This window comes from Coturnix japonica, chromosome 3 (genome assembly GCF_054131305.1).
Source record: "Coturnix japonica strain WE chromosome 3, WE-NBRP24, whole genome shotgun sequence".
Taxonomy (NCBI): Eukaryota; Metazoa; Chordata; class Aves; order Galliformes; family Phasianidae; genus Coturnix; species Coturnix japonica.
Genome location: NC_140665.1, coordinates 35314949 through 35342174, shown reverse-complemented (window position 1 = coordinate 35342174; position 27226 = coordinate 35314949). Strand labels below are relative to the sequence as shown.

Here is a 27226-nt window from a genome sequence, read left to right as displayed (position 1 = left end):
ATGGTGATTTAAAAGCAATTCTGAAAATTATGTGTTTACAAACCTAAGAATCTCTATTTTTAGGGGACCTAGATGCAGATTATCAATGCTTTTAAAGTAGCACTGCCTTCTTTAGTATGAATACAAATGCCTTGGCCAAACACACTTTGCATGTTACACATATTACAGAGATAAATTACAAATTCCTGTGAAAAAAAATAATAATCAGGTAAGTGAAAAACTCTGAAGTGGTGAGGGGACTGGAGAGCATTTTCAGGAAATGCCTCCTAGTTACAGAGCCCTCACAGTGGTGGGCTGTCAATGCCCAAATTAGCAAGGTTCAGAACAAAATTCAGGACATGCTTGTTAAGGTAGACTTTGTCACTTACATGAAAGAAATAGTTCCCAATAAGTGAAATATGTAGCTCTGAAGCGTAATATAATGAGAAAAATCCAGAGCGGAAAAGTAGTTTACTTAGATCATCTTTCTGCTAATGCATTTCTCCTTAAAGCATGTTTCACAGGGTTCTACTCATATTAAATTTTATGCATAGCATGTACCAGACCCAGCCATATTTTCTTGAGGGACAGTGTTGCTTGTTAGATTTTATTTCTCACCTAGCCCCATCATCAAGATCTGAGCCAACACATATATCTAATTTCTCAACAAAAAATCACTCATGTAAGGAGAGACAACCAAGTCATGTAACAACTTGGTAAATTACTTGAGATGGTTGGAAGGTACTGTTTCTCAGTACACCTAGAAATCCAGGAAATTCTAAGATATTTGATATCTCTCCTTACAAGAGAGATTTTTATTAAAGACCTAAGAGGACTCTTTACAGGAGTCATTGCTGACATACTGTTGCTGACACGAGGTGTTGAAAAACTGGGAACTGGGCATCAAGATTCAGGATTATAGAATTGTAGAGCTATGCACAAGCTATTTACACTATATTGGTATTTTTTCCCTCATTCTCATGGCATAAATTTTAACAGATACATTGTTATTCATATCTGACAATTTATATACAAGAAAAATGCTACTTTGCTACCAGTTTGCTCCAAGCTAGTGACTCATATTTATGGATTCATTTCCAGAGATGCTGAGCACATGCAGTTTTCCAGCAGAGTTCAGGCAAGCAATACGGCTTAATATTTCTCAAATCGGCATTGCTTAATGCTAAGCTGTTGCCAAGGGAATCCCTCCTGAGCATTCGGGCAAAGAAAGGACATAATGCCTCTTCTGTACAGTCCTCCTTCTTTTCAGTTATTCCATGCAAAACAATGCAGAAAGATGTACAAGAAAAAAAAAAAATCCTAAGAAAATCAATGTTTCAGACAGAGATTTGAAACTAATTATATATAAATTAAGTAAAAAACAAATGCTGGAGAGAAAAATATGTGAAAAAATTTCAGGATGTGAAAAAAAAAGGAAAAGTTAGCAATTATTTTTTGAATTCTATGTACTTGTGTATGTGTGGCTGCAAGCTTGGCAGAGGACAGGCAGATGAGCCAGTTGCCATGGCTTGTGTTCAGAAAGGAGCAGCAGATGCTGAACAGAGAGAGGTCTTTTTCAGTTTACTCTTACGTGGTAAAAAAGTTTCTTTTAGGAAGGAAGCTTCGTATGGACTAACTTGTTAGATGAATTATGAAGAAATTTAAACAGGTCAAAATCTTGTTTTTATAGAAATGCTGGAGAATGATATCTATGGGACAAAAGCATTCACATAACAAAAATAGATAATTTCTTTATTTTACTGTAACTAAGCTGTATAGGAGCATCATGATGATTTATGGAATTGCCATGGAAGTTTACATATAGCACTTCTTTTTATAGATAGCATATATACTTTAAAGGGTGTACTTAATTAAGGCATGTTATTGCATGTTCTCATTTCCTAGAATGCTGCATGTACAGCCAATCTTTACCTGGAAGGCTACTAAATATATTTTCAAGATTTGTTATTCTTCACAACAGAAATTACTTGGAATATACAGAAAATAGCCTTATTTAATGCAATTTATAAAACACATGGTCATATGCTTGTAATTCTCCATAACTTTTCAAGACTCTGCAAAACTCCATTTCTAACTCACCTGTGGGAATGCACACACAAAAATTACAAGGCAGAAACAGATCCTCTTGCAACTATATAGATACTTATTTATCTAGTATTAGTTCAAACTTCTTTTACGTTGTAAGTGACTGTGGCACTTAACAAATTCTGTTTTGTTTCTCTTTGAACATTTTTTTTAACTATACAGTCAAGTGAATGTGAATGACTTTATGTCTCCGATACTTTTGTATGTAAACTTCAGCAAAAGTATACTAGAGAGAAAATGATTAGAAGTTAGTTACTAATTATCCTTCATATCTTATATATATATCTTATATGCATGAAATTCTTATATGACTTATATCGCCACAGATATTTCCCTGGGTTTGCCTAGACTTTGGCATGAGATTCTCAAGTATAAAATCACTTTGCATCTGGTTGTGAGTAGATAATTTCCCTAGACACTTCTATTTCTTATTTAGCTCATTCAGTGAACTAAATGCCTTGAATGTGCAACAGCTGTAAGTCACTACACTTGCAAAAGAATCAGACTAAGTCCATGAGACTGGAGGCCAAATGTATAAAGAATAATAGTTTCATATGTGACCAATCATCATTGTTTCAGAAATGAAACATACTTAAGTTTCCATCTTTAATTATATCTTAATGACACGAGCTGTTTTTAATATGCCAGGAAAAAATAAATAAATCTGTGAGCAGAAAAAAAAAAAAAAGAAGAAGAAGAAGAAGAAAAATGAAGATGATTGTAGGTAGGTAGCACATTCATAGAGAGGTTTTTTTTTTTAACAGGGATCCAATTCTATTTGCCATAAAACCAAACTGGAATTCCGGAATATGACTTAACTCACAGGTGTAACTCAAAGTCACTCAAAGTGACTTAAACTACACCTTTTTTAAAAATAAAAAAAAACCACAAAAAAAACAAAGAAACAAAACCACAAATACTAAAAATGTGAGATGTGCATAATTATTTTCATTAACAAGATCCCACTGAAACCAGTGAGATTCTGCACAGAATGACATGTCCTGCATGAGTGGACTCCAAGACATACAGCATTAAAATAGGTCTGTTCAACAGATGTAATAAAAGAATCCAAATTAAAAAAAAAAAAAAAAGATATTTGCAATTTGAGTTATCAATCCTGAGATATCTTACAGCAGGATTTTCAAGAGAAGATTTTCTGCAGTCTGTAAATATTAAGATTCTCTGAGTTCTAGCTTCAGAATGACCGCATGTCACTACTTCGAAAGCTAAAATCAAAACCAAGGCTGCACACTTCCACTCCACTCTGACATTTGTAAAATTTATCCAAGTCCTGTTTTTGTCACTGAGACACAGCAATGCACTACTGCTTTATGAGTATAACTAGACTGCAGTTTCTTGAAATTTTGGAACACTGTTTATGTTACATTTTATTCAGATATCTTTTTTTTTTTTTAACAAGCTAATATGGGACAACAAATAGTATTTAAGAGATGATAACATACTTTATAAAAGTAGTACGGGCATTTATTTTTGAGTTAGTTCTAATAAAATAACGCATGCTTTAACTCATTTCATTTCTGGTTAAAGATTGTTTTCTGTGTGAGCTTTCTACATTCTGGACTGCAGTCCAGCTATAGGTAAGTAAATATCATAGCATAGTTTTTAAATTAAAATTTAAAGTGTGCTTTAATAGACAAGCAAAATTAAGTCAAGCCCATAAAATGTTTTTTTTCTTTGTTGTTTTCTATGATAAAGGGAATTTACAAAGAAAGCAGATATTTTTTTGTTTGTTTGTTCTCTTGTATAAAAAACATCTAATTCCCACCATTCATTTGTTTAGGAGGACAAAATTGAAATTTGTTCATGATAGGTCCATGAAAACAGAAGCAGTGCACAGCAATATAATACATGACAAGTACTAAACACATTTATGTATAGAAAAAAATCTATTTATTTTATTTTCTAGAAGTTAATGATTACTGTGAATATCTGCAGAACCTTGTTGGAGTGTTTTTGAGAAGAAACTCAATATTATCAAATTATTTCTATCCTTCTTTGGGTTTTAGAGTATTATTTATTTGAGTTTTCTTTTTTCTTCTAATGGCAATTTGCTTACAACACAGATGTGATCCTTTCTGCAAACAGCTGCATTCTGTTCTCCCCTTATCTTCCCTCTATATTTACAGAAAGCCATCAGGGGAAAAAAGCCCTCAGGCCACAAAACAAAGGCTAACTACTGGGTCTGGGAAGATGCAAACCCAATAATAATGTTATTGAAAAGTAGTCTTAAATGACTGCTTTCCTGTTAATGCTCTAGCATTTGTCATTTCTGGCAACAAAAATATTCCATAGGTATGAACTGGGCAGGTTTCTTACAAGCTTGCACCTTTGTCTCATGATTTGAAGGGAGCAATGGGATGGCTTTTCCTTCCTTCACCCCATTGCAACAGAACTTAAATTCACCAACTGGAAATTATTATACTGGTCTCCCACTGAAACTCAAGGGTTCTCAAGCCAGTAGACTTACTGCTCAACAATGGTAAGAATCTGATCTCAAATTAAATTCTGTATTTCTGATGTGAAAAAAACTACACATTATATAAGAATTCTGTTCACAAACTTATGCGTGTAATTCATTGCCCAGTCCAGTAATCAACTGCAACTAGAAAGTTAGTTTCTTACAATTTAGACTAAGGGATATAAAAGGAAAATTTCTCAGCCTAACCATGAGTTCAGGCATGCTAGGTACATGCTCATTAAACTTCCCCCAGTAGTACCATACACGTGACAGCAGAACTCGATGTCTCTTAAAACTGCAGCAAATTACTCTCAGATCTTTAACATATTAGGAGACTACATTGAAGGGCTCCTGTGAGGAAAACAAATCACACTTTCAATGAAAAAGAAAATATTTTAATAACTAGTAAATCAAGTATTCTTCCTTAAGTGATTAATTCCCTCAAATGGAGTGGCTAATCACATACTACAGGTGTGGTATGAACTACTCTTCCTTTGTAGACGTTGATAACTACTTGCTGGAAATCTTCAAATATCAGCATTTTCTAAGATGAACATTTTTCTCATCCTATAGGATGAAGAAACTGGTACATTTTTCAAACTCTCCCTTGAAGGTCTCAGTTTGAAATTGTTTCATTTAGCAGTATATTTGAAAACAAATTTTGTCAGCTCTGGAAAAGTAAGAAGTGTCCATTGGAACCACAAGGATTCTACCTTATCATTCCTAGCCCCAAGCTCAACAACATCAAAACACTCTCTAGCATAAAGAGCCATGCCACCACCCATCCTTTCCTTACCTATCCCTTCTGAAGAGCTTGTTGCCATCCACTGCAGCAATCCAGCCCTGTCATTGTTCCCCTAGAGTCCTCTCTAGCAGTCCTGGTTTTATCTCCTTCCCCCTTCATACCTGGTTTAAAGCCATCTCAACAGACCCTACGAGTTCTTGGGCTAGGATCTGTTTCCCCCTTTGAGACAGGTGAGATCCATGAACAGACATCAGGTCAAGTGTCAAGTCAAAAAAAAAATTGTCAAAAAACCCACAATGTTTGCAATTGCACCAGCCTCTCAGCCAAGTATTTCGTGGGTGGACCCCCAACCGCATCCTTACTCACCTCTCCCCTCAAGTTCCAGATCCTCAAACCTATTGCATAGGGGCACCTGCAGATCTGAGGTAGGTCAGGATGGGGGTTGCCTGTGATGCTGAACTGGGACCTGTTTCCACTCCTCCTCTCCCTTTTAATCACCTCCCTTTGCTCAATGATGGCAGGGGAGTGGGTCCTAGTTTTATAGTTCTGGATGATATCATATGGCATGGAACGTCCCTTCGGTCAGTTTAAGTTAGTTATCCTGTTTCTGTGCAGCAATTTGTGCCTTCCAGTCTCTTGGCTGGCAGGACAGCCTAAGAAGCTGACAAATTAAAATGCCCTCGGCTCTGTACCGCACTGCTCAGCAACAACTAAAACATCGGTGAGTTATCAACATTATTTTTCTCCTAATATGGAATACCGATAAAGCAGGACAACACCAAAACTCAATATTATACCAGACACTATGAAGTCAGCACTGTCCCAGCTGAGAACAAGACATACCCTTACAACAACACCTACAGTTTTCAGCTCCCAAGCACTGAGACTGAATTCACATTACAAATAAATACCTACCTAAATTTCCGAAAGATTATAGAGATTAAAAATTTTCATTTTTCTAAAGGTTAGCCATCATGTATGTGCTCAGCACCATAAATAAGTGACCTTGCCTTCATATGAAGTGAGTACAAGAGAGAATGTACATAGATAATCTCTTTTTATGGAAAAATTAGGTTATTTGCAGTACAGAGACATTTAATTCTGGTTATCAATTTTGGAAAAGCTTATCCTGAGGATTTTTTGCAGGACTAAGTACACATCAGTAATTATAGCATGCAAATTATGAATAGAAAACCAAAAAATGGGGAAGTAAACAAGGTATTTTGTAATGCACTTCATATTATAACCACAGCAAATAACTTTACATTTCACGTATCAACATGTTACATCTTTGGGTCTGAATCTGAGAATATTGCAGAGCTATCAATAAAATGTGTTCTACTTCATTAAAACTTTGTCACTGAAAATCATTACACTTCCTGGAGGAAATAGTAATTGTAAATGGTAAAATAGATTGGGTGCCCTTTGAGGATTTTGTTATTTTCTCAAATTAACACCAAATCTGACATCTGCTTTAATAAACTTTGAAAAGGGTAACAACGCATTTGTTTCAATATCAGCAATTATTGCACAGGAATTACATGACATTAATTATGTTTTTTAATGGTGGAATGATTAAACAAGATAGACTGCAATGATATGTTCATTCATATAATGCATAATTCCTGAAATAAATAGGAAAGATTTCCATACTGACCATAGTCTGTGTTTTCTGGCTCCCAACAATTTGATGGCCAAAAATAGGGCGTCTATAGACAAAACAAACAAAAAACAAACAAACAAAAAAAAACCAAAACAACAACAACAACAAAAAAGTAGGGAATTAAAGTTAGACAATGCAAGCATTACACAGTTCTTGGATTTACATTTTTAGCAGATCTACTATAATATTAATTTGATGATTTTGAAATAGACATCAAAATAGAAAATTACTTTTGTATGTTCGTTTATTGCACTAGTGTCAGAATGGCATTGAATAGAACAATATGTTCTTTAAAAATACAAAGTTAAGGGAAAAAAAACCCACAAGGTTAGGTAGTGAGGTACTTTTTCATTTTCTCTAGCAACATACTCATCACACGACCTAAGAATCAGCTTTAGGAGAAGAAAAGATGGAACATACTTTTGGATACATTCAGTTCTTGGTTTTGGAGAGTTTTCTTTATTGTATATTAACACTCAAGTTTTCTAGAAGCTATTTGTTAGAAAATGATAATTAGCATATTCTGTCTTCATAGTTATCAATTTTTTTTTCATTTATGGAAGTCTATTATTTTCCTAATTATTTAACGTCATTTAAAGTATGATTTATTAATGCAAAGCCAATAAAATGATAACTAGTTCAATACTGTGATCGCGAAAGCTGTGCAAATCGCATTGCTAAAACATTTCTTGACTACCAAAGGTATATTAACAATATAGGGATTTTTCACATCAATAATTTCATTTTTAAAAAGCTAGCTTTCTAGTGAAAATGTAAATGTTTATGGTATTTATAATTAATGCATTTTATATAAATATATGTGTGTGTATATATATACACCCACTCACCCGCAAGAATTATATATAATTTGAGAAGTTGGAGTCACTTTACTAAATACGTGCACTAGTACGAGCAGATGTATTTCAAATTACAGGTAACTCCTTAGGCTCACTTTCTGCTTCACTCTCCCTTTCCTGTTGCTTTTTCTCAAAGATCCCTCAGCTACACAAATGCAAACCTCTCTTGCTGCACACTTACCTCAAAATTGTTTTAATGTTTATCCAGAAATCAACTGGACTGAAGGGTGATGCTTTTACACCTACTACCAGGTGAAACATACATTGAATGGAGTGAAAAATCTCTCCATTGTAAAAATGAACTATCAACTTTAATAACTGCAATTTAAGACTTGCTTTTTACTAAGTAATAACAATGAGCTAAAGGATGAAAAAATAAAACCACAAGCTAACTTTGAAGGCTGAGACAAGTTTCTTGCCAGTATTCTAGTATTTTTCTTTCCCTCTAGCGAAGAAGCAGTAAGTCACTCTTCCTACAAACTATTCCTTCATTTTGCCACTAAAAGTGAGCACTACAAGCACAAATGGAAAGAGAGAGCGAACTCAACAACAAATAACAGCACTCAGAAAATCCTGAAGAAGCAAGAAGGTATAAAAATAATTTAACTATGAAAATCACATAAAGCATAAAGTTACTTTCATTTAAGTTTTAGGACCTGGGGAGAGAAAGCAGTCCATCTTTGGTTCAAACTGCATTTTAGGAGACGCCTAAGAACAAATGCTCAACATCTGCTCATGCTTGTTCAAGCTAAACCTATCAAGGAAGAATCCAACAAGGGGGAATCATCAAACATGTAGAAGTCTCACCCACTCAAACAGGTTTTGAGCTGAAACTGGCTAGAGTTCAGATACTGTTTGCGAAAGAGTAGCAAGTTGTGGTGGAAGAGGGCTAGAAAAAGATACAGCAAAAGAGCCTTTTCAGAAGTAAAAAGGCAAAGATTCTTAAAATTGTGAAAAATACTTGCAATACATAAAAACTTCAGATTTCCCTTTAGATATTAGATAAACAACCCTCCCCCCTCCCTCCCACCCCTATCCTGATAATTGAAAAATAAATTTTGTCTTCTGATTTTAATCCAAACCCATGAGATTATGAGGCAATGCCAAAGAAAGTCTCTTTGCAGAGGTTTTCTTAGGCATGGAAGGTCCTTTGGGAAACTTTACTGAGGGATGAAAAGGTGGAAGGGAGATCACTGTTATTGAAAGAGACCTTACTAAGTGTTCAATTACCTTTAGAGAGAAAACACAGTGACAGACCAGTAAAATCACACTCGCCATCTCCAACTAGCTAAACTCATAAAGAAATAATTCAAAAAGCAAATAAGAATACATATGCTAGTAAGGAGGAGTCCAAGCATTCCCATGCCACCATAAAATGGGAAGATAAAACAGAACATAACATATGATTTAATTAGTAAAGTACACAATAAACACCTATAAAATTTTTTCTAATGTGTTATAAGGTAAATCAAAAGAGAAAATTTACCACAAAGAAAACACTGCATCATGGGAAAGGGGCTCACATAACAATACATACAAGCACAGAGGACTTTTGAATGCATTCCTTGTTTGAGCCTCTAAAATGAGGGTGACTGTGGAAGACAAGAACTTTTCTGCTAGAGAATAACAAGCAGGTATGAGCTCTCCTTGTTGCTACTCTCAACTAGGCAGGCACAAGCAGCCTCCCAGCTGCAAGCTGTGACCTTGTCTGCATGGTGCTTGAATGCATTTAATGGGACCTGCTGAGAAGCACAGCTTAACAGCTCTAATACTGCAAGGTAGCCAGAGCTGGCCTCAAGCCAGCAGGCTCCCAGTGGGAACAAAGTTCAAGCCTCCTCACAATCAGATGTGTGAATATGCCCAAAATTAATTTTGATGTGAAGATAACACTACAGGATAAAGCTCAGAGGGGAAGAAAAAAAACAACAAAACCAACAACAACAACAACAAAAAAACCAACAAAAAACAACAGGAAGAAAAATATTACATGAGCTCAAATAAAATACACCATAGAACACTTAAGGAAAAACATGTTTTCACATGGGTAAACTGCAGGTTTATTCATAGAAAACAAAGCACAAAACAAAGACTAGATAACTGTTTTACACTTTCAGTGCAGGAAATGGCATTGGTGGAGGTAAAGACAAAAGAAATTCTCCTAAGGCCAGGCATAAAAACTATATAGGGGACAATAGGGGACAAGATTAAAACTTAGAAAGAAAATCCAAAACCCACACTTAAATAGCATAAACACTGGAAAAGAAACCTTATATAAAATCAGATTCTATTAAAGGATTTTTATAATTCAGTGTTTCTGTGGAAAATAAATAAATAAAAATCCATCAACAATAAACTTGTACATAGTTAAAATGACTGACATTTTCCCAAAGATGTATTCAGCTCTTTCTTGCTTAACTGTTTGGTATTAACAGTTATGAAGTTCTGGTCTTAATCTACCTTGCCATCTGTCATGCACAATGAATAAAGTGGAATACTTCTTGAAAATAGGTTTTAATAGAAGAAAAGATTGCTGGGAAAAGATCCAGAGAGATAACTTATCATAAGACTTCCACAATAGTATAACTCAATAATTACATTCTGCTTTCATGGGAATGGGTGTCAATGAGCCCCATTCAGGATGGCTGCCTGATGCACCAGGTAGGTCCTTGCTGTCTCTGCTCTCCAGGGGATTATCCTCAGTGTAGGTCTTCAGCTGAACCCCTCAGTGCCAGTGCCACACAGAGCACAGAGATTTGCAGTGCCTGTCACTGCAATCTGGCAAACTAACATCATTCTTCTGCAATGTCCCAGACAGATATCCCTAGAGCCTTTAACTCCAATCATCTACCTGGACTTCTGCAGGGCCTTTGATGTGGTCCTACACCACACACTTATCTCTGAATTGGAGAGATATGAATTTGAAACCTGAACTCTATGGCCAATAAAGAATTGGCTGGATGGTTGTAGTCAGAGGGTTGTGGCCAATGGCTCCACTGAGGAGGTCCAGGTGGAGGCTGGTGATGAGTTGTGTCCCTCAGAGTTCTGCCTTGGGATCAGTGTTCTTAAACATCTTTGTGAGCAACCTAGATGTTAGGATTGAGTGCACTCTTAGCAAGTTTGCTGATAACACCAAGTTGAATGGTGCAGATGATAAAACAGAAGGAAGGGATGCCATTCAAAGGAACTTGGACAAGCATGAAAACCTGGCCCATGTGAACTAAATTATTCAACAAGGAAAGATCAGGAAGTAAGAAAATATCAATAGAAAGATCTCTGGTCTTTGCCCACGTAAATGAACTTATCTATACCCAGAGAATGCTAACAAAGATTGGATTAACTATTTCTTACAAATTATATTCAGAGTATACTGTAGCATTATTACAACATCTTAACTTAATGTACCACATAGTCCTATAATACAAACATTATACAACAAATGTACCTTGTCTTAAGATCTAGAAACTCTGCATAGGTAAATACCTTCCTCAGGAAAGTCTCCGAGGTGGCATAAAATGCTGTAACTCAACATGACCATTTTCAAAGGCAAAACTATAAAGTATCAACTAGCTTTGTGAAATGTAGAAAACCTGGTGGAATTTTACTTTTCCTCAGCAGGAAATGTGAAGCAGTTCGTCATGAACAAGTATTAAACAGGGAACATTTGTCATTTTGCCATGACATCCCACTTATAGCCGGAAGGAAGGTGGGTGGTAGAACAGTTTGGAGAAAGTCAAGTACTGTTTATCAGCACAGGCAGAAACAATGCTGCCAGTTTTTATCAGTATGCACTGATAAGGCACTTTGTTTAACTGCAATTTGAATAAGCAACCAGTCAGCAGCTAGAGAAAAGAGGCTTACCAAGCACAATATGTGCTACCATGGAATCATTTAAGCACTCAGAACAGAACGGCTGTCATAAGGTTCTTCGTGACCATTGGCAGAGTACTGGTTTCGCACTCAAAAAAGCACTCAGTTTCTCTTGAAGTATAAACTTATATTATAAGCCAATGCCAACCACAGAAATCCATAATCCTCCTTTTAATAAAGTCACATGAAACAAAATCCCATAACATAGTGCCTATTCTGTACTAAATGCTTTGTTAGAAGTGGCTGCTATGCATGGAGGGAGATCCTATGATAAAACAAATACATCTGTTTTGGCTCTACTGTTAAATTAATCAATAATAATATGTGAAATAATGAAACAGACACTTGTGAAAATCAGTGTTGCCTGTCAGCCTTTATAGAGCATGATTAATTCTATGCATTAAACTGTATTAATGCAGAAAGAAACCATTAAGCATCTTTCAGCTAACATTGTTGATAGTAGTAAGAAAAGAATTGTTTCTGAAGATGCTCCACTCCATGACATTTTTTAAATTAAGTAACTGGAATGTGGGAGGAATTTTCAAATCACCCATAAACCTTCCTTGACATATTACAAAATCATGGAATCACAGAGTCGTAGAGCCTGTAATGGACCTCTGGAGATCACCTTTTCTAATTTCCCTGCTAATGCAGGTTCTCTACAGTCTATTACAGAGGAAAGCATCCAGGCAGGTTCTAAGTGTCTCCAAAGGAGACTCCACAACCTCTCTGGGCAGCATCCTCCAGTGCTCTATCACCTTCAAAGTAAGAAGATTTTTGTCAAAGGATCACTGAATGTAAAAGCGTATCTGAGAAGAGCTAAAAAAAGAGAAAGGGGCATTGATAGGACAGTCAGAAAGACAAATGGTCTTGAAATTATTTTTCCCTGTTTGAAACTTCAACTGCACCTGCATATGCTGCATATGAACCAAAGAGACAATGAATTAGCTCTTGCACTTGCAATTTACAAACAAAATCTGTCAAGTCTGGATAAGATCACTTGCTTCTTCTTTTTATTGCAAAACCTGGCTTCCAATAAAATACTTCTCTCAAGGCACAGATAATCCAGCAAGACAGTGGACAATGGCTAGAGAGCTGAGATATTTAAACACACCTTAAACAGCCAGAGGCCAGATTAGGATTGAGTCCAGAGGTGGTTAGCTGAGCAGGATGACTCAGTGATATTGGCAGTAACACTATTTTGCAACAAAGATATTAAAAGATCCCTACAATGACTGCTTATAATTTATAATTTCCACTACAGATACAGGAAAAACAAGGTTGGAGAGGTAAATGTATTCATCAGTAAAACATTACAGAACTGAAGACATCACAGATGAAACCATCTTGCCAAAAGCATGAATTTTGCTGCAATGTTCACCAGAACCAAGCTTTCACAACCATAAATTTTGTTCCCATTTCCACATTTTTCTCACTTATGTAGTTTAGAAGTCATAAGATAACAGAACTCAACTTTCATCTCTCAAAATTAAATTACATCACAAATCAATCTCATTAAAAAAAAAAAGTATTGAGATTGATTATCAAAAGCCTCAATATTCTAGGAGTCTGCTTAAAAACAAAAAGTATTAAAAAACACTACTTTCATTATGAATGTTACTGAGTATGTAATTTGTAAAATAAATCAACATTCTTTCCTTGGGAAGCAATTACAGAAACGCAGCAGCTGAAAGGTTAAATCAGGCATTCCTCATCAGGTCAGCCATATTATCAGCTATGACGATACTGATGAATAGGCACTCACTGAGTAATGCATGGTCCCTAGGAGATCTTTCCAATGTGCACCTTTCTTTTCTTATTTAAGCCCCTCACATATATTAGCCTTTAAGTACAGAAACGGAGGTAGTAGATAGTCAATTCTTTCTTTGGCCCCAGCTTTAAATAACATGCAAAAGCAATGTGCCTTATGTTCAGAATGGTTCAGAAAGTATCACTAAATCAAAGTTTCCACTTTGCTTTGTTGAGAAGAATAAAAACTCACCTCTCTCGAAGTAAGGTAAATAATATTTAGATCTTTCCCATTTGAGTTAAATTGCTATAGCAGGAACTGACCCAATTTAAATAAGTCAAAGAATGATTAGGAATGATTGTTTATTTCTAAAGCCACATTGTTTAGAATTCAGGTAAAACTATAATTTTACAGCCATCTTGGTTGCAAGAGTAATAACTGAAAAAGCATAAATTTGTCTGTAGAAGGGCATTTGTGCAAATGAAGAACAATTGCTATTGCTTTTAGCTCTTTCTATATAACAATTGCATGTTTAAAACAAACTGGAAGTAATTTTACTGTCAAGAGTAAATGCGTCATCCTTTGGAATATGAAAAATGAAGTGAATGAAGAACATTATTAGAGCCAGTCTGTTTTTAGTAGGTCAAGTCTTTTTATCGTGGGCAAAGGTTTCTCTGCAGGGATGGCTTATGAACTTTTTGATGCTGGAAGGCAGTGTTTTCTCTTTCTATTTAATACCTAGAAATTTGTGAATCCTGTCCAAGATTCGGGGGGTATTGTTTATGAAGCATCTAAACAGCTATTTCAGTGCAGTGTTCACACATTTATAGTTATTTTCTCTATAGAGTATGTTATCTTAATCTTCCAACTTTATCTACATCTTCCAGAAGTAGATTTTATGCTAGCCTCGTTTTGGTAAGGAATGTGGAATTTTAATGACAAATCTGGCCAGTACAAGTTCAGATAACAGTTGGCACTACTATAAAATTCTCTTGTGCTACACATAAACAGATAAAATAAAATTGTTCTAACATGGTTAGCATAATCATAGTAATGCAGCGGGTGCCACAGATCAAAAAACTGCCAAAGTACTGCAGTTATATACCAGGTAACACTTAAGGAAATAACTTATTTCATATGATTATGTCAAATAAGTGCTAAGTCCTTCATTTACATAAATCAATTGGCATCATTTTAGCATCTAAACCTAACTAAACCTTCATGTCCAGACATGTAGGCTGTAGACCTCTCCAAGGAAAGCTTGTAAAAGGCTACTTGCAATACTCTCCGCTGCTCTCAGTGCAACTAGTATTCATCTACGCTTTCCCTTGAAAGAAATATAATGCTAGCAGAGGTGCTGTTCTCTCATTTTTGAGACAGTAGTACACTAATACCAATGCAGAAGTCAATGTTCAGCACCCCTATACTTTTGTCCTATTCTTTGCAAAAGAAAATTCTCAGACATTTTGTCCTCCTGACCACTGCTCACGGAAAGAGCCAGGAACTGGAGCCTTATTCATTCCATGATTTCTTTCTACCTTTTGCTTACTCAACAACCACATCAACCTCTTTCCCTCAGAAGTAAGCTTCACCCGTATGCCATCCCTCTCTTATTTACAGAAGCGGTGTCCCACAGGGGCCAATGCTGAGATTGATACTCTTTAATTTCAGTGACACTGACAGAAGGGTCACTAGTGCAGCCTCAGCAAGTTTGCTAATGACAGTAAGCTGTGGGTTGCAGTCAACACACCAGATGGATGGGATGCCACCCAGAGGGACCTAGCCAGGCATAAGCAGTGGGCCCAGGTGAACATCATGAGGTTCAACATATCTAAGAGCAAGATCTTGCACTTGGGTTGAGGCAACACTCACTACCTATACAAGCTGGGGGGAAGAAAGGGATGACTGCAGCCCTTCCAAAAAAGACCTGGGGTTACCAGTGGAGTGGAAGCTGGTTGTGATCCTGCAATATGCCCTTGCAGCTCACAAAGCCAACTGTATCCTGAGCTGCATCTAAAGAAGTGTGGCCAGCATGTAAAGGGAGGTGATCCTGCTCCTCTACTTTGCACTGGTGAGGCCTCACCTGGTGCATTTGCATCCAGATGTGGAGTTCTCAGTACAGGAGAAACATGAACCTGTTGGAGTGCATCCAGAGGACAGCCACAAAATTTATCAAAGGGATGGAACGCCTCTCCTACAATGATAAGCTGAGAGAGCTGGGGCTTTACAGTCTGCAGAAGAAAAGGCTCTGAGGTAACCTGATAGCAGATTTTCAGTATCTAATAGTAAAGATCAGACTCTTTAGCAAGGTCTGTTATGATAACAGAAGAGGAAATGGCTTCATGCTCAAAGAGGGTAGAATTAGGTTGGATATAAGGAAAAAGACTTTTACAGTGAGGGTGGTAAGGCACTGGAACAGGTTGCCCAGTGATGCAGTTGATGCCTTGTCCCTGGAGACTTCCAAGGCAAGGGTGAATCAGGCCCTGCGCAACCTGGTATACTTCTGCATGTAGATGACTTTCAAAAGTCCCTTCCAACTCTAAGGATTTTGATTCTATGGTTCTCTGTTTCTATATGGAAATCATCTCATAAGAAAGAATATCTACATTACACTCCATTTTTAATCAGATCTCTTCTACAGGCTTAGTAAGAAAAATAACTCCCCCTTCAAAGTGAGACTATTTTAGGAAACATAGTCTATAAGAAATTTTTTGTTTCCTTTACTACACTTCCAAAATACTTCTACAATTTTCATTATCACACTAAGTCTAGGGGTTAAAAAGGTCATTATCACCTTAGCACAAGATATTGTCTTCATTTTCTACATTAAATTCTTCAACCATTTTTAACTTTAAGAGGAATTGCTACCATTTACTAGGTTGTGTAAGAGAGAAAGTATTGTTAAAACTTACTATAAACATTAGTGTGAGGTCTTTAACATGAGTCTCGCTTTGCACAAGTCATGAACATCTCTAAAACACTTACCTGGAATCGATAAAAGGTGCCGTCATCCTTTAGTGTTAGAACATGGTCTGAGATTGGAAAAAAATAACCATGTGCTGCCATCAGTGTTCCCAAATGTAGAGCTTCCACTGTTAGAAAATCAAAACAAGATAAAAAGACATTTTAGAAGTTAGTTAACTTATTTTAATCAATTTAGTTTTCTATTTCCTGCAGATAGCCACTTGACTCAGTCTAGGTCCTGGCATCATGAAAGCACTCTCTTTTATTTTTGTAATGGAATGATACAACCAAGAAAAGTCTTTACTCTCCTTAATCACTGGCTATTAGACATCCCATTTGTAGCTGTAATTCCACATCAGCATTAGTAGGTGTCTACAGTGACATTCACAAACTTGCTGCAAAGGTGAAAACAGCAATCACTTTTATCCAGATGGTCTTGCCTCATTTTCCTCTTCTGCAGTTTCCGATTACACAACCTTAAAATAGTTGACTTCTACTGTATGATACATTCCTCACTAGTTTTACCAGAAAAGTAGTAAATAATAGATTTTTTCTTAAAAGTCTCTCATTATTGGGAAAATAATGAAGGATCACAGAATCACAGATTGATTAAGGTTAGAAGAGGGAGGCCATCTAATCCAACCCCCTCTGTTCAAATAGAACCACCTAGAGTAAGTTGTGCAGGACCACATTCAGCAGGTTTTGAAGATCTCCAATGACAAGACTCCACAGCCTCTCTGGGCAACCTGTGCTGGTGCTCAGCCATCCACACAGTAAAGAAGTGCATCCTGAGTGTATCCTGATGTTCAGATGGAGCATTATGTGTTCCAGTGTGTCAGTTGCCTTTTTTTCCTAGTAGTTGGGTACCACTAGAAAGAGAATGGTTCCATCATCTTTACACATTCCTCTTCAGGCATTTCTAGACATTAGTAAGATTCCACTGAGACTTTGCCAGGCTGAACGGTCTCAAGTCTCTCAGATTTATCTCATAAGAGAGTTGCTTCAGGCCATTAATCTTTGTTGTCCTTCTTTGGACTCTCTCCATTGTGTCCACAAACATCTGGTACTGGAGTGCCCACAACTGGGCTGAATTCTGTTCACTTTAGTGAATAAAACCATAATACGCAACAGTCAGGATTATATGTGTCCTTGTATTTTCAGTAAACCACTGGCCATTATCAATCTGAATCATTATCACTCATTCATTATTGTTAATATTTGGTTGATGATAACATCATACTGTAGGAAGAGGTGGTCATTAGTTAGTCATTCACTTGATAACATATATAAATCCTAGTCTTTAGCATACTCTTTATCAACAGTTTAACGACTCTAATGCATGTTCCTAAAATAGCTGCGCACAGCAATTTCTGCTGTTACATTAACTATTTCCTAGCATAACCTACTAATACAAGTGCACAACCACTGAAGCATACTAATTTTAAAAGATGAAGCTTGGAGAAGATCACAAGGGTTTCTGAGCTCCACGACAAAGCCATCTTTTATGGAAACACAGCACCAGCAATGTGGAAATGAAACAGATCAATACAAAGGCCATATAGGAGGACTGGGGAATAAAGGGAAGCTGGGAAAGAGGAGGATGAAAATGACAAAAGAAAGACAGAAGTAGTGAGATCCGCCTAATAAAGGAAGATGGTTTTTTTTATCTGAAATGTGACTTCAGCGTGAACAGGTTTCAGGCACAGTACTGTCATGCAGAAAGAAAACTGAGCCTTCAGACCTATGAAGATGATGGAATCATTTATGTTTCAGCCATTATCACTTTGGACATAAGGATGAGATGCAAACATACTTTTTCATCTATATTTCATTGGCATTCCAGAAAGTTCCCTCTTTCACCCATTTGATCACATAAGGATATTCATTGGTACAGAAGGAAGCCAAAGCCAGTAGTTCATTGAGAGCACACAACCCTAAAAGGGCTTATTTGATACCAAATAATTCTTGTGATCTCTGTGCTTTCCACAGTCTGTGATTTCTGGCAGAGCCATTATCTAAGAAAATCCAGCACCCCCTCTCAGGCAGTGAACTCCTTGACTTGCTATGAAATGCTATAACCCCATTAACAAGGCTTTTCTAAATTACAAGCCTACAAGAAAATTCAACAAAAAGATGAAGTTGCACCTCTCCCAGTACATGGGATGTGTGCAAACCCACACATGAATTTTATCCTAATGAGCTTAAGCCCAAATACTGTTGTTATTCATATACCTCAAGCTATAGAATTACATTATCCTTTGGATAAGAAACTTTGAGCAAATACATTCTGTGGTGAGTCAGTTGCTGATTTTCTTTTCATTTTGGTTTACTTTGCTTATTTTAAAATTTTATTAAGCTTTTCTTTGTTCTTCACACTGCAAGTCTAGAAAGACTTTTTTCCAAGCATTATGAATCTTTGTGGAATAAGAGTAAAAAAACAAAGGAAAAAAAAATGTCATGACTTTTTTAGGGAAAGATTTCTTAGATTAAGGGTGACAGGGCTTACCACAGAGCTCTTGATGCAGATGAAAACACATTCTCTTCAGATTTAGAAGAAACTAAATAGGTTCCAGATTTGATTCATGCTATTGTTGGTTTCTTAATTGTGATATTTTTTAAGAACACAAACAGATCACATTATTACCTTTTACCTAGAAAATGATAGAGCACATCTGGACTACCATGCCCAGTTGTGAATACCACATCCACACCAATTCAAGAAAGACGTAAGTGAACCTGTCTGAGTCTAGAAGTGGGTCACTGAGTTGGCTGGGGACCAGATCACTGCCCTGTGAGGAGAAGCTGGAGGGGCTGGGCTTGCTCAAACTGCGAAAGAGAAGATTTTGGGTATGCCCAGCAAAAGACTTCCAATGACCAAGAAGAGATTACCAAATAACAGAGCGCTAATCTTTATAAAGGTGCATGACAAGTGAAAAGAATATAAATTGAGACAATGGTAATAAACTAAATCAGAATATGGAGAACATTTTCACTCTGAGAGCAGCTAAGCAGCAGAAAAGGCTGCCCACGTAGTCTGGATCCTTGGTGAGTTTCATGACTCAAGAGGATAAAGTCCTGGACAACCTGCCTGATCTTACAGTTGATGGTAATGTGAGTACAGCATTGGACTAGAGACCTCCTGAGGTCCCTCTCAGCCTGAATCATATTTCAATTCTGTAACTCTTAAGTGGATGAAGCAGAAGTGGAACAAAGAGCAGAAAACAGGGATGTAGACAGGTGGAGAATAAATTATTTGAAAGCTAACAGAGCAGCCTAAAATCCTGGGAAAGCTGGTTACGGTAAGAGTTGATATTTCTCTAACTTACGGCTGAGAAACTTACTGCATACCCAAGTGTACAGTCACTACTGGCTCTCTACAGAGAAATGCAAACATCAGAAAAGACCATGATGATTTTCTCTAGGCAATTAAAGCAATTAAGGTCAACTGAGATCTGAATTGTTCCCCATACAGGCTATGTCTCATCTTCAGCTAGGCATGGAGACTAAGAGGGTTATACTTTCACCTCAAGTACCTTATTCAATTAGGATGAATCTACACTGACTCAGTGTTAAGGTATCTCTCTACAGAGCCATTAAGAAGTAATAGAGACATATAAACTTCCCTGTATTGTCCTTCAACTAATAGACAATTAATTTAAATGTGTAATACTATCAATCCAGCAATTTATTCTTGCACTGCATAAATATAAATGAAAAAATACATCCTTTAAACAGCAACCTATGGTCTTCTGTAGCTCACATAGTTGAGCAGTACCTGTTTCGTTGGAAGGAAGGAAGGAAGGAAGGAAGGAAGGAAGGAAGGAAGGAAGGAAGGAAGGAAGGAAGGAAGGAAGGAAGGAAGGAAGGAAGGAAGGAGGGAAGGAGGGAAGGAGGGAAGGAGGGAAGGAGGGAAGGAGGGAAGGAGGGAAGGAGGGAAGGAGGGAAGGAGGGAAGGAGGGAAGGAGGGAAGGAGGGAAGGAGGGAAGGAGGGAAGGAAGGAAGGAAGGAAGGAAGGAAGGAAGGAAGGAAGGAAGGAAGGAAGGAAGGAAGGAAGGAAGGAAGGAAGGAAGGAAGGAAGGAAGGAAGGAAGGAAGGAAGGAAGGAAGGAAGGAAGGAAGGAAGGAAGGAAGGAAGGAAGGAAGGAAGGAAGGAAGGAAGGAAGGAAGGAAGGAAGGAAGGAAGGAAGGAAGGAAGGAAGGAAGGAAGGAAGGAAGGAAGGAAGGAAGGAAGGAAGGAAGGAAGGAAGAAAAAAAGTGTATGGTATAGTAAAGACATTAACAAAACCATTCACTTGGTAGTCTAAAATCCTCTCCGTTAATATTATCTGACAATGATGTAACTGCATAACCAAAGCATTTTCAATTTGCACAGAGACTGAATAACACGTAAACCAAATATGGATCAACTACCTGAAAAATGTTCACAAAATTGTAAATGGTGAAGAATGTCCAGAAATCTGCAACCCTGCCTCACATCAGACTGATGGAGGCCTAACACTGAACTTCTCTGCAGGACAGCAATACAATTTCAACATAGAAAGAAAGGATTCTTATTTCCAAACAACAAAAGGAACAGTTAGATATACATCTGATTTTGCTAAAACCAGACAGAAAAACCAAATGAAGTACAACTGTAGGATTCAGGAAACAAAACCATAAGCTTGAAGAGGAAACTGTAGCCAGCAGCATACTAGTCCTACATGCCTAAATGCCAAGAAGTTCAGTTCAGACAGCTTCATTAGTCCCCAGGTATTCCTGCATGTGGAGTCATTAGAAAAAAGAAAAAAATCCACTAAATCTGAAAAAAACAAAACAAAACAAAACAAAAAAACTTTTAAATTTAAAAGATACAAGTTAAAAAGTTTAATTCTATATATATATTCAGAATAAAAAATACAAAAATAGGAGGAACATGGACTAAAAGCAATAAAATACTACTTCTTACAAGGCAAATGTACACAAACATGCAATGTGATATGTACATAACTGTCATTTCCAGGCATTTAGTTATTATGCGTAAGAATGTGCAATCCATATGAGACTGCACTGTCAGTTACAACCAGACAGCCTCACTGAGAAGGCATAAGTCAAACTGCAGTAAACATAACACACAAAAGTTTGAAAGAAGAAAACCTCACAGAGGTGTAACTGGTAGAACAGAGGAGATTTCAGCTTCCTCTCTTCCTGGCTGCTTGTTTTGGAGATGGTTAGTTAAATGAATAAAGGTTTCAGGCATAGCTTTCTAGCAGTGACAGTACAGGTAAGTAGAAAGTCATGTTCAAAAACCAAAATCACTAAAATCAGTTTTAATTCTTTTGTGGGTTTAAAAGGGCCACTAAGTTTTAAGGACTAAGTTAAAAATATATAACAGAAAAGTATTAACTGAAAGACAAAAATAGGTCTTTATCAGCCCAATTCATTTCAACAGGGTATAAAATATTTTGATACTAATTCAAAATATTGCTGTAGGTGGAATTTTGACTCTTAATGTGTATGCTATTGCTGGGCTAAAAGCTGAGAGAAGAAGTTTAAAATTTCATGTTTCTCTCTGCTGTAGAACTTTATTTAGCTCAGTGGGTGAAGTGAACAACAACTGTACATTGATCAGCAATCCCATTTGGGAGAAGTAACACTGCCCTGCAATCCACTATGCCATCACAAGGAGAGTGATTCTGATGAATTAAATGCTAGTCACTTCTAATGTACATTCTTATAAGAGTGCTATTACAGCACACTGGGCCAACACAAACCTGATGAAGTCTAAAAAATGAAAATACACCCTGGTTGTTGAGTTTTCATTTTATTTTATTTTCAAACATAGTTCAGTTTTCTCCTTACTGTACAAGCTATTGCATAGACTGAATGATCATTCATCTTAAATTGCAGGCTGTGGTAATATGCATGGAAGAAGTTGATTCTTATGATAACATTCACAGGGGAAGACTGAAGTGGATGGATTATTTGTTTTTCTTTGGAATAAACTTGTTTTTCTGCTTTGAAATCTCTCAAAGGGTATGATTTCAGTGAGAAGTGTGGATTTTGCTTTTTCTTATGCATCTCAGGATTTTAGGTGATGTAATCTCTACATTTGTGTTTACTCGTAATTCCATAAAACACTTTACAGTTATCACACCACTGTAATTTCAGCCTCACCACATCTGAAGTAGATTGCAGTATTCTCTGGGAGACAAAGGAAATGGAAACAGGTGTTCCACTTTAAAATGTCATTTTTCAGAGCCTGTTTTATGTTTTCTGTGCAACTTCCATGCAAGTCTCAGTGAAAAATTTCCTAAAAGGATTATCATTTGGGGCATTTTATGTTCTTAAGTTCATATTTCCAAGTTTATCATTCACTTTCCATTATGTCCACGTAAAATAAAAAAAAAAAAAAAAAAGACTGCCTCCCTTTCCATCAAACAATAAAGTGTTTCTTATTTAGGGCTTTTTCTCTGATCTAAAATCCATCACCATGCTCAAGTGCATGGCTATGCCACATGGCTGCCTGCAAAAAGAATTAATGACTCAGAACTTCACAAGTACACATTCTTTTTAAGTGCCGAATGCCAAGACATTATCACTTACTCTCACCTCACTCCTGCTGTCATTTCATTGCCAGTGTGAACACAGGCTGTAAGAATTAAGGCAATAAAATAAAACCCACTTCTGATGCTCACATAAAGCGTAGGAGAACCTCCCTCTCCGGGCCTGACTGCGGCATTTAAAAAGGGGAAAATAAAAGCTAGAAAAGTTCTTGAACACCCACATGACTCTGAGCTGTTCTCTTTTGTCCCATCTGAAGGATGGAATTGCAAAAGGAGCAGTAGTCACTGAGAGTCATTTCAGGGAGAGCAAAAAAGACAGTGAAGGAAGAGGCACTACTTAGTTAAACACACTTAAAATGATATTCATACTTAATTCCAAGATACCTTTCACAAACCTCTGTAGCTGTCACCACAGCATGTAGGAAGGATTTTTCTTGTGCCATTTGCTAGACAGTGGCTGCTGATGCCATCAGCAGGCCAGAGGCACCAGCAGGAATATCACTCAGCAGGTAAGGAGGAAAATCTATCAGAGATCTGCCAGGAATCCTCACCTGCCCAAGGACTGGTAACATCTACCTTGACAGTCTGACTTGATCTACATCATAAGGTCTCATGCACATACCTCAGGTCTAGAACAGGGATGTATATGTGTGTGTGTGTGTTTGTGCGCGTGTGAAATAACTACTTTATTCACAAAAATTTCCAGCAAAGTAGTATTCGGGAACACCACCAGTCTTGCCTCTTATGCTAACAGGATGTGAGTGAATTGAGACTAAAATAACTATCTGACATAAACCAGGCAGGATTTTACCCAGACAAGGTCAACAGAAATCATGTCACTATGAAAAACAAACTGAAAGGATAAGACGACCCCCTACAAAAGGCACTCGCAATCTGAAGTCTCATGAGGCAGACAAATAGAGAATGAGCTTCTGGAACCGAGCAGTGCTGAAACCCCACATCTGAAAGGATTGGTGTGTTTGGTGCACTGGGAACAAGCAGTTACACAAGGTGGAAGAAATTTATCTAAGATGCAACTATTATGCAGACCTAATATCAGGGAAAACAGCATACAGTGTCAGTTGGCCACTTGATAGTCAGTTCATTCAGCACAATGTAATGGAGAGTAGCTTGAATTTATTTAAATTTGCTGTTAGTTTCTTTGTCACCTCCCCGATATTTTACATGCCTACATATATCACACTAGTATTCAGACCTTCTAGTGTGGGAATTTAGCTCTCTTGCCAATGACCCGTCTGCATGTAAAAAATCTTTCTTCTAATTTCACGAGTACTTCTCTTGAGTTTTTATATTCTCAATTTTGCCAAAATCACAGTGTTCAGGATTATTATAATTATTGACATCTCTTGTCTCCTAAAATTGAAAAGATAGAAAGATGAAATCTAGACTCCTTTGAAGTACTGCCTTCCTCTTTATCCCACTGGCATTTCCTCTGAAATGACAACTTTTTAGTTTGAGCTTTGATTCACATACTACTTCAAGGCAAAATACAGAAAATTAAAAAAAAAATAAATATGTCTTGTTCCCCGTAATGATAGTCTGAATTTGTCTCCATAAGATATTCCCCAACACGTCACTCATTTCCCTTGCTAGTATGAAACTGTACTCTAGTTACACATACACATGCGTATGCCTTTGAGTGAACCTGCAAACAACAAAATGAAAATTATTTTTAAAAAAATAAACACATTCCTCCAAATACTCCTCCAAATCCTCAATTTCTCAAATGATTTTTTTCTCCACAATTTCAAGTATCAATAAAAGATACAAAATATAGGACATAAATCACTTCTACTCAGTAGCAGAATCTTTATATTATTTCAGGTTTTTTCTTGTGTACTGTTTGCCAATTGCTGTTTATATGCCAGAGAATCTAATTTTCCTCTCTTCCAGTGGCCTGGACTGCAGATGTGTGATCAATTCATTTGGCTGCATATATTTGGTGAAGAGGTATGTGATTCTCCATGGCATATGGTACCCAAGAATTTGAGCAAGCACGTGTCAACCAGGAAACACATTTTACATCATGGTTTCTTCAGACATGCCACTCTGTATGATGGCACATTTCCCTGCTACTGTGTAACCACTTTTCTCTTTCTTTGTGATGCTCAAGGCAAGGTACAGCCAGCCATATGCAACTCCTCTCTCAGTCAACTTAGAAAAGCAGTTTAGGGCTGGGCTTCATGGGAGGAGACAGCTATTTAAGGTCCTGATCCAGAGCATCTGAAAAACTGGTGTGGAACGAGTACCACTCAGATTTGTGGCCACCAGTGTTGCTCAGGAGCTGGTGCAGGCTTTTTCAGTACACAAAATATTTGTTTCTGAAGGAACTGCAGAATTGTTGAATTAGAGGGATGTCAGCTAATGTGGTTTCTTTTTAAGTTGGGTGAGGGTAAACAACAGGTAGCACTATCTCGCTATGATTACTGCTGGTTAAGATGAATCATGACACTTTTTTAGTCTTTGAGTCTGTTTTGATATCAGTTGCTTACTACAACAACTATTAATTTTGTATCATTGTTATACATTGCTATCATAATCACAGAACACCCACTTATGACCAAGCAGTTCAGATAATACAAAGAACATGCTGCAGCAGCTAGAATAATAGCCGCCTTTTTTACTGCACTCTACACAGTAAAGATGAATTCAATCTTCTTCATAACAACTTTCCAGCGAACTGAGGGCATAAAAAGCTGAAGATAATGTATTTCTTTCGATGAGAAGAATGCTGTGCATTTAAAGTCCAGCAGGAGTTAAAAGCTTTGTAAGTAAAATGGTGTCATTCAGATGCACAGCAGGGAGAAATAACCAAAGCTCAGGCAAGCAAACTACAAAGATTGTGGAGACAGCTTTCCAGAGACTAACGTAGGAGTGTGATCTGCAATGTCATTAGATAGAGACATCTGGGATGAACATATATTTAAAAAGGCATTTATTATAAACTTAATTCTAGAGAGTTCTCTCATTAGGATTATTTTGTCTGGTAAATTATATGTATTTCACTGACCACACTTTCAAGATAAAGATTCCATTTTTTTGTTTTTCTTTCGCTCCTACAGTCTGAATCAAACGTTCCTACTGTCATGAAAATTCCCCTCCCAGTGCTTACCTCTCCCTGTTGTAGCAGATTTACACAGATAATTGCAGAGAACTGACATTTCAGCCAGATAAACTCTGCTGTTAAAAATATGGAAATACTGAAAGAAACTCACCAGCAAAAATAGTTCAATGAAAACCCTTCCATCAGGGCCTCTTTTTGCACAGGGAAAAAAAAAAAAAAAGCCTTCTCAGGGACTGACCTACTTTTTCGCTATTGGCAGGATTTAAATGTAGAAGGAAAGCATAGCACTGATGACAACAACAGCAATAAAAAAATTGAAAGGCTTTAAAACAAATTGATTAGATGAATAAAAACATCTTGCTGGGTCAACATAGTGGTCACTCATAATGGTGACTCTGCTTTTAGGCAAGTCAAATATTAACTAGCTGATCTGTTGGCAGCAGCATGAAATTTATCACTTAAGTGACCTTAAGTGGTAAAGAAAAGAAACTGGAATATATGTCCTCAGATTTTAGAAAGATCTACAGGAGTAATTGGGGGCTGGGTAGGAGGCATGGGAATAGAACAGAAGCTCATAGAGACAACAAGATAGAAGGTATAATAAAGTGGAGAATGAGTATATATAAATGAGACAGAGGGAAGACAGCACACTGTTACTGGATGATGCAATGTCTCAAAAGTGTTAGTGTTTTTATGTAGAATTAGTGAACATAGGTTGTTAAGAAAATCTGGATAACGTATTAACTTGGACTTCCTGAAGGTTCTTCATATAATTCCCCCAAATGTCTTTGTAAAGGAAACTAAGTGGCAGGGAGTCAGTCACTGTAGCTGATCAGTGTCTTCAGAAATCATCTGCAAAAATTTGATTGATGATATAACAAAATTTGCTGACAGTAATCATTTCTGAGGTAAGTAAAAAGTCAGTTTTGAAGAGGCATAGAAGGACTTCACAGTACTGATTCAGTAGACAATACAACAGCAGATGGAATTGACTTTTGCTAAATCTTAAGTAGAAACTCTCCTTCCCCATGTTCACAAGGGGCTCCAAGTTTGCTGCTGCTGCTGCTCAAGAAAAACTAGAATCATTGTATATGATTATGTGAAGCTTTTTGCTCAAATCTCAAACAGGATCAATTATTTGAAATGGAAAACAAACCAAAAGACATCACTTGCATACAGGATAGTATGCA

The 27226-nt window shown here is 37.0% G+C and overlaps 1 protein-coding gene across 23 annotated transcripts in view; it reads right to left on the bottom strand.

Moving 5' to 3' along the window:
- Window positions 1–27226, bottom strand: part of RGS7 (regulator of G protein signaling 7) — a 211448-nt gene that overhangs the window by 61393 nt on the left and 122829 nt on the right. For all 23 annotated transcript variants that reach the window (XM_015857784.3, XM_085541275.1, XM_085541284.1 and 20 more), the window contains 2 exons: window positions 16432–16538; window positions 6967–7018 (listed from right to left, as the gene is read on the bottom strand). In XM_015857784.3, coding sequence (XP_015713270.1) covers window positions 6967–7018; window positions 16432–16538 — 159 coding nt within the window. The remainder of the gene's footprint in view (window positions 1–6966; window positions 7019–16431; window positions 16539–27226) is intronic.